Source organism: Arachis hypogaea, chromosome 13 (assembly GCF_003086295.3).
Source record: "Arachis hypogaea cultivar Tifrunner chromosome 13, arahy.Tifrunner.gnm2.J5K5, whole genome shotgun sequence".
NCBI classification, from domain to species: domain Eukaryota; kingdom Viridiplantae; phylum Streptophyta; class Magnoliopsida; order Fabales; family Fabaceae; genus Arachis; species Arachis hypogaea.
The window spans coordinates 31595511-31604973 of NC_092048.1; the positions used below are offsets into that span (position 1 = coordinate 31595511).

At 26.0% G+C, this 9463-nt stretch overlaps 1 protein-coding gene across 2 annotated transcripts; it reads left to right on the plus strand.

Moving 5' to 3' along the window:
* Window positions 1-3506: 3506 nt before the first annotated feature.
* On the plus strand, window positions 3507-9109 carry LOC112737949 (uncharacterized). 2 transcript variants are annotated; one of them, XM_025788120.2, is made up of 2 exons: window positions 3507-4238; window positions 8924-9109. In XM_025788120.2, the coding sequence occupies exons 1-2, from the start codon at window positions 3750-3752 to the stop codon at window positions 8972-8974; spliced, it is 540 nt and encodes a 179-aa protein (XP_025643905.1). In that variant the 5' UTR covers window positions 3507-3749; the 3' UTR covers window positions 8975-9109. The 2 variants fall into 2 exon arrangements, with proteins under 2 accessions (XP_025643905.1, XP_025643904.1); XM_025788119.3 differs by lacking the exon at window positions 8924-9109 and adding an exon at window positions 6574-6922.
* The last annotated feature ends 354 nt before the right edge of the window (window positions 9110-9463 follow it).

Below are 9463 nucleotides of genomic sequence, written 5' to 3' on the forward strand. Positions count from 1 at the left end.
GATAACTCGTCAGAAGTCGCCGCTGAGATACCTCGGACCCGCTCTCAACTTGCTCTGATCTCTCTCTAGAATTTCCTCTCTCTAAAAAACTTCACAAACCCTCTAAATGCATAATCCGTGGCTATAACCACGGTTTATATAGGCAGCACACTACACGTAAACCGCTATAGCCTATAGCGGTTTACACTCACACACGCACACACGTAAACCGCTGCTGGCAGCAGCGGTTTACACTCACACACGTAAACCGCTGCTGCCAGCAGCGGTTTACACTCACACACTCACACACGTAAACTGCGACTGGTTGTAGCGGTTTATGCACACTTGTAAACCGCTACTGCCAGTAGCGATTTATATAAAATAGTGAATCAATGTATTTGCGTATTGGATTTGGAAACAATATATTTGCGTAATATTGAAGGTGAAACAATTTAATAACGTAAATTGTCCTGTGTTATTGTTTGAATGTGTTATTAATTTTAGATTATATTTTTGTTTGGACGAATTTGCATGTTGTCATATAATTTTTAAGTTTGTTATTTAGATTTTATTTTTTATTAAATTAGGTTAATTTAGGATATCATTGTGTTAGGATCGATCTACATGTTATTTTATTATTACTAGCGTTTAGCTCGTACAAATGCACACAGGACTACAAAAATTTTTTCACCACATAAATTTATTTATTCCTAAAAATTTTCTAACTTTTTATCATAAGAAGATTCTATAAAAAGATATTTGAGAACAAGTTTCTATCATCTGTTCATACAAAAATTCGGCAATAACATAAATTTAAATATTTATTTTTTAATAGTATCACTAAAAAAGAATATTAAGTCATCACATGGATAATATTCAGTTATATGCTACAAAATTAGTTAGTCCACTAAATGAAGTCAATAATAGAAACACATATATCCTCCACAACAAAAGAAGTAGCTAGTAAATATGGTAGAAGTTAAACCTAAACACAAAAAAAAAACAAACGAGCCAAATTAAATGCATGCTAATAAACAAAGTGTGATTTGTCCCATCCACAAACACTTTACCATAAGTCCTGGTTGAGGGATGCAATCTTCTTGAAGTAAAGAAGAACATAATTTTCAATTTAGTTTGAAGGATACAGATACATTTATTATTGAACAAGGATAAAGGAAGTTGTTTTAAGACTTGCAATGGCATGTAAGACATAACCAATTGAACTCTTAATTAATAACATCACCAAAGTATTTTTTTTTGTTCTTTATGGTAACTTTCAAATCTCACCACGCAATGCAATAAAAGTGCCCACAATCTTATGAAGAAGAACTGCACCTTCCAATATATATATGAACCATATGGAGATGCCAAGGAACCACAATTGAGCTTAGAAAGCGAAAATGAAACCGAAGTTGCAACATTGATTGTGTCTTCTCATTCAAGTAAGTCCTTAAATGAGATTGGTTGTCAACAACCCATGACCTTGGCTCCGGTTTCACCTCTGACAACAATTGCTATCCACAAAGTGAAATCAAGAGCCTTTGAAAATAACCACTCAATCTCACTCAGTACAGTATCATTTGACTCAATCCCCTATTGAAACCCTAATTCTATTTCCCGAATATCTTTTATTTTCCCGCCAAATCGAAATTTTAATTTTCTATCTCGTCCTCCACTATTATTACCAATTGTTATTACTTTTACTGTCATTAACAAATTCACTGCGTCTAATACAGATCAACTACAACTTTCTCATTCCACGTGTCCATAACTCATGCACCACACATGATATGGTTGCCTTAGCCACCTTAAGTCCTTGGTCACTACAAACGTACCCATATGATTATATGCTTCAGTAAATAGCAAAATATTTTATAAAAACAAGATAAATCTCATAATTTTTGTTTAATAACTGGCTATTGTAAGTGTAATTATTTATTTAAACCTTCAATTTAAATTTGAGCACTCAAAGAACAAAGTATATACTGGATACGTCAATAATTGAAAGAAGAAAATTATCATTCATCTCTATTTTGTAAGTACTAAACACAGTGCCTTAGTCAAAAGGACAGTTTTTAGACTCATCTAATGAGAATGTTGTTAACCATTCGATTTCGAGAGTATGAAAATTCACACTCATAATATCTATAATTTTATACTCATAATATCCATAATTGCATATATGTTTATAATTATCAAATTTTTTCAATTAATATTATCTAATTTTAAATTATGTCTTATTCTATATTTAAAATTATCTCACATGTGTATTAATCAGCCATAATTTTATATTATTTTAATATTTTTTATTTAATATTCATATGTCTATTTTTTATTATTTTAATATGATCAGTTAATAATTATATTTAAATATTTGTTTCATAATTTTCTTTTATAGTTCATTTTTTTATTTGTTATTTTCATCAAAGTTTATATGTAAAAATATGAATTATACCGTAAAAATTGTTAAAATATCTTTAATTTAATATTCATAATGTTATACCTATAACATTTGTAATTTTCCTAATTTTAAATATATAACATCCATAATAAAAAATTGAGACAAATTTATTATTATTTATTATTTTTTTTAGGTACAAACCAATATTTTTTGGATGTTTTTAATTTTTAATAAATCGAGACTAATTAAATTTGAGATGTTTGAATTTTAAATAAAATGTGTTGTGATGATTTAGAGATATTTTTTAGGGTTAATGATATAATGATTTAAGATTTTCATTTGGAAAAAGATTGTATATTGTGTATGTAATAATGAGGAAGAGTTTTTGGGTTTTGATTCTAATAAAATTTGGGACTGATTTTTAATGTAATTAAATAAAAGAAAACAGTTATAAAAAAAATTAATTATGTCAATTAAGTAAAAAAAAAAATTTATCATTTCTTATAAACAAGAGTATTATTTAATATATATTTATTTATTATTTATAATATTTTGGCTATTGTATAAAAAAATTAAATTTCAAATGTATTTATTTTATATTTATTAAAATAAAAAAATAAAACTTTTTACTAATGATATTCTTATTATATAAATTTAAAAATTAATAAAATTTATTATTTTTTATTAATATTTTTAACTATTAATTTAATTCTTTTAATTTAATAATCAAATAATATATTTTTAAATTTTTAGCCCATATCTTAAACGTTACTAGTTATTAATGGTTAGAAAAAATAATAATAAATACTGTCTAGTGACTTGTATCATTTCTTTATATATATGAGAAAGTTGAAGAGATTAGCATTTTTGTTAAAATTTGACCAGCATTTAATCGTTAAAAAAAAATAATTCTATATTATTAGATGTAATCTCACATTGTTAAAAATATTGATAATAATTAAATATCACAAATTCTACTAGCTGCTGGTGCTCTGTATATAAAATACAGCAACCTCTCACTCTCATTCCCAAGAAGTGATGACGACCACAGATTTCCCATGAAGAGCATTTAATTTATTTTGAACGGTGAGCCATATTAGAATTCAACTCAAACAGAAATGGCATTAACTTCAACTCAAACAGCTATGACATTAACTAAGCCCCGCAGGACGCAAGCGTAAATTAAAGTCCAATCTTGGAAACAATTTATCCAGCGGTGGATCTCATATGAAGCTTGCGAACCCAACATCCGCAACATGGACATAGGTAGGGAGGTAGAAAACTAAAACACACTCCTGCATCTCATCTTCATTCTCTGAGTGAGTTCACTTGGTTACACAAAAGTAGAAAAATCAAGCTACTATTCTTCATGGATGCTTTGTGGGACCTAGAAGACAAATTGAAGCTTTCAACACGAGGTGCTATCCTCCTACTAGCCTGTGCAAGCTTTGCAGTTTTGAGTATTTGCGCTGTCATTATTATGCTTAAACTGATGATGGCATGCAAGAATAACAAGATTGTTCACGAAGAGAGTGCTGTACATGAAAATGTGACTGAGATGAAGACTACAACAACTATAAGATGGACAGAGTCACAGCATTGTGGGTGGATTTCGGTGAAGAGAGTGCTGATGTGGAGCAGGGCAAGCAAATTGAGGGGATCACCACTACTGCTTGGTGTTGATGGAAGTGGATGGCAAAGTCATAACTCAGCATCAGCAGTGTGGCAAAGACCGATCCTAAAAGGGGAGAAGTGTGAGCTACCAAGTTTCAGTGGACTCATTCTGTATGATGAAAAGGGAAGACTGCTTCGTGATTCTGATGAGATCCAAAACAATGGCAACCAGACTCCCATACAGGTAAACTGTAAACACATTACCTGTCAGTCTTTTTATTATTACTCTCGGTGATGGGCCAGTAAGGTAGTTAGGGAAATATGCTTTTGTCCTAGTGCTTTATACTTGCTAATTGCTATAATGAGTAAAGTTTGATGTCTAATAAAAAATAAATAAATAAATAAAAATCAGTATTAAATTTAAAATATATAAAATAAATACTGTTCGGCCAAATTTGATTTCTTTTGATGTTGGTGAATTAAAAATGGTTTAAGAAAAGAGAAATAAATATTAGAGAATTATCAAAATTTATTATTTTTGGCTAATAATTAGTTTTTAATGTTAAAAAATATGGGATAAAATATGTTATTGGATTACTAGACTAAGGGCTTTATTTGGATGAGTTTTTAAGAAATTTTTTTTAAAAGATCTTATATAAAAGTAAAAGTAATAATTTTATGTTTGTATATCTTATATAAAAATATCTTTTTATTTATCATTTATGATGTTTGGGTATAATAATATAAAAGTACTTTTTAGTTTATTTATTATATGAAAAATAATTTTAAAAAAATCTTTAAAAAAAATATAAATAATACTTTTTCAAAAGATATATTTTTTATTTTTTTAGTATTTTTATTTTTACTACTAGAAATTTACTAAATACGCTAAAAAATAAAAAAATTAATAAAAAAGATCTTTTTCTATTAACTTAATAACACCCAAACAAGCACTAAAACACTAAAAGAATTGAGTTAATGGTTAAGTAATGACTAAAAATAATAAATTCTAACTCCCTAACATTTTGTCATTTTTCGAAAGGAAAAACAATAATCTAATTTGTAGTTTTATGTATTTAATTAATTAAAATAATAATAAATTAATATAGTTATTAATATTTTTATCGTGTGTTAAAATATATCTAAAATTTGGTTTAGAAAAGAAAAATTTTATTTTTTTTATAATAATATTATTAGATTTTGAAAATAAAAAACAATTCACAATAATAAAAAATGTAAGAAAAAAATTAAAATTAAAAAATTTAAGTATTTAACTATTAAATTTAGTAATTTCGTAATTAATAATAACAATAAAAATTCTTTTGACTTATGTCCTAAGAACATAAGTTAAGAATATTTTAAATAAATGTTTCATAAAATTATTAAAAAAATATTTTTTTTATATTTTTAATGTATTGAATACATTAAAAATTTTAAAAGTTTTTATTATTGCATATTTAAAATGTGTCTTTATAGTACAAGTTAGTTAAATTATAATAATAAAAATAAAATATAAATAATACATATATAAATTATTGAAGTAATATAAAATAGCAAAATAAAATTATTAATAATTTCTTTGTCTATTGCCACACATCAAGTCGTTTTTTTTTTTCTATTTTAAACCACTTTTCCTTCGTCTCAATTCAGAATGACTTAGGCTTCTCTCTCATTGTCCCTCTTCATTCTTCTTCTAGACATAAGTGATAGTGGACATACGAGTTACATAAGGCTGAGATAGAAGTCTTACTAAAGTTTTCTAAGAGAAAGTCCGTAAAGTGATAAAATGAGAAATTAATTATTTTTTAAATTAAAATAATAAAATTTATAAAATTAATGATAATTAATCTTTTATTTTATTATATTATTAACTTTTTTATTTTAAAATATTCAAATTCATCGTATTTCTATTCTTTGATGATAGGTAAATTTCTGTAAATATTCGTTTTTCAACAGAAAAAATTTTCATCTATAGTTATAAGACATATCAATTATGATGCACAAGCACTTATTTGGACACACATAATACAATATGACACAAGACTAACCATTTTAAATTTTTGTTAGATACAGAAACATGTTATATGTATAAAATTTGAAGAACTTATGGGATATATTATAATAATATTTTAATATTTTTATTAAAATTAAAGTATAAACTATTTTTTCATTTTTTTAATTATTTAAGACATTTTAAATCATTTTAATTAATAATTAATAATACATACTATTTCATTTCAAGCAAATAAAAAAAGGTTGAAATTGTCTTTTTTTTTTAATTATATTTACAAAAAAATGCATCAAAATTTAATCTCTAAAACATCTTTTAAAAAATATATATTTAACGTCGAATATTTTTATTAAGTTTCAAAATATTTTAAAGATATTTTTACTATTAATAAAAATAAAAGATATTTTTGTCGACACATTTAAAAATTGGAGATGATTTAAGTATTTTACTTTATATATAGCTCTTCTGAACGACAAAAAGAACAATGCATTTCTTAAAAGTTTTACGTTAAAGTTGAAACAAAACCAAATGACTTATCATTTTATGATGAATTCGCAATCAAGAGCAGCTGACAAGAACAAAGACGAAAATGACGGCGGCCATTTGGGATCTGTCAACAGAGGAGTGAATCTTAGCTCTATACTTATAAGCAATGCGTATGTCAATCAAAAGGCAAGAATTTTAAAATTAATGATAACTAAAAGCAAGCATAGAAAAAACAAAACCAAAACCACAATCCCTCTGGAGTGTATTATTAAAGATTGTTCTTTCAGTATACTTTTTTCTAGTATTTTTTGCTGTGAGCTTTGTACTATTTGGAGAGGACTTGTTATTATAGTTTTGGAATTGTGAGTGCAAAGAGGTCATATGTAAAACTGATAATTTTGATGCGTTTGTTCTTGTTTTGTGAAACACAACCAGCATGATTAGGACTGACTTTAATTTGCTTGACAAAATCAAAGAGATGCTCCAGCATAATTGGACAGTTACAGTAGTACTCATTCAGTGCAAACAGAGTAGTTGATTTAATAGTTAAAACTGCTGCTTTTAACGAGCAGATGTATCTGGAGTGGTTGCTGCCCCCTAATAGTTTAGACATTATTATTAGAGAGGAGTCATATTCTTTTTCTTAGGTCATTTTTCTTTGTGTTATTTTCAGTCACCAAAATAAAAAGTGGGAGAAAGGAGAGAAAGAAAAAAATAAAAAAATAACTATATTTTTTATTATTTGATTAAAAAAGTAAAAAAAAAGGTTAATAATGTAAAAAAGTAGGTAGAATTCACTAAAATTTTATTTTCTCTAACATTAAATAAAAAATAAGAGAAAAATATACCGCCTATTAGTATTTCAATAATAATATTATCATCTCATTTTTCAATATATATTTTATAATATATAAGCGTAAAATTATCCTTTCATAATATTGTATATTATTTTCTTTTTTTAAAAATATATCTAAAAAAAAAATAAAAATCACTCGATGAGTATTGAGCTAAGCATCCTTTAAAATTGAATGTCTTGTTGTCGAAGCAGAACACTATTATTGATGGGATTAGCTAGACCCACTTAACATAGAGAACATAAAAAGTAAAGAGGATTAAAGACCTAACTCGACTTCTATCCATTTTCTTGAATGATAAGGGAGAAAATAGGACCGGGACACCTCGGCCGTTAATAATATTATTTTGGAACAATACAAACTTTCTGTTATAAAACACATTAAATAGTAACGAAAAATTTATATTGTGGGAGGAGGTCTATTTGCAATTTGTGTATGTGATTTTAATACTGAGAATGATTAAATGGAGAATAATCATTATTAAAAGTGATGTCACAACAAAAAAAAGTAATTACAATAGAAAGATCTTTCAAAAAAAAAAAATATAGCATGGGCACAAGAAATGAAAAAAGAGAATGATGATGTTGATGTTAATGGTGTTGATGTTAGTATTAACAGTGGTAGAGGAAATAATAATGATTACAAGATATGAAGTAATAGAGGTAGAGATTATAATGATGATGATGGATGTGGTAATGGCGGGATAACTCGTACAATTATTAGAAAGAATTTTGTAGGTTTAAAATTTTTATAAATTACAAATAAAATTTTGACAAAACTAATTTTTATTAATATTTAACAAATTTTTTAACAGATGAATTTATATTATCCCAAAATAATATTGTTGGGAGCCGAAGCAGAAATTGTTTTGGGTTTTGGAAAAATGGATAGGAGTCAAATTGAACCTTTATTCGAATAAGAGAAACTTAACTGTAAGAAAAACAAAATTTAAGTCTCCACCTGGTCTGAGTAGTGTTTGAATTTGAAATGTTAATCCTAAAATTGTTTTAAGTGAGTGGGTCTTCTCTTCACAATGTTTAATTTATATTTTGAGTCTAGGACTTCAATTGTGTGTTTTAGTTTAAATTTGATATTTAATAGTTGAGTCTATTATCATATTTTATATCTTTTATTAGAATTATCTTTATATCTAGTTTTATGTACTACATTCAATTTATTTTAATTCACATAATTAATTATGATTTTTTTATTATTTTCATGTAATATATTTAAATTTAATTTAAAATTTACATTGAAATATTTATAATTTTATATATTATTTTTTTTATTATTTTAGTTAAATTATAGTTAAACTGGTTAAATATTTAAATCGATAGACTAATAGTTAGAATGGTTTAATGACTTCAATTTTTAAAAATTTGACATATGTAGAATGCAGAAATTCCACATCTTTCCACTTGTAATTTAAATCATGTTCTTGTCTTATTTTCATCCAAAATATTCTCGCAAATCTCACAAACGTAATTTATTGACTACTTTTCTTCCTAGTACTATTTAGAAATATGTGCAACACATTTCAACAATTTCTAACTTCGATTCCGCTCAAATTTCTTGCAGGAAAAAATAAATTCTACAGGGAGCAAGACCCTTAAAGATTTGCTATCGTAGTAATTGTGTTATTCGATGTAACAGTTTTTTGTAAGATATGAGGACGGACAAAATTACAGAAATTAAGGCAGTCGAATAATTTGATTTAGCTAGTTTAACTTTGTTCTTGATAATACGTGCTGATGTAATTTTCTTCTCGCGTGTATATATATAGATATAGATATATATGCCATCACTCATTAAAGACAACAAAAACAACATTTTTCAAAGTAAGTTGTTAATTTAAACAAAGTTTAAAAAATACTTTAAAAAACATGAGTTAATAATAAAATGTAAATTGTGAATAAAATTGAATCAACTAGTAAATAAGAAGATCTAAGAAAAAAAATAGACTTCTCTTCTATTTGTGCTTTATTTTTGTTCTTCCTAGAGGCTTCATAGAGAAATAGGAATTTGTGTCATGTATTTTGAGTTGTTTTGGCAATGTATATAAATATATGTAAATGATATTCTTTGGCCGGTTTTGATTTTGCAGGTCGAGGTCGAGTC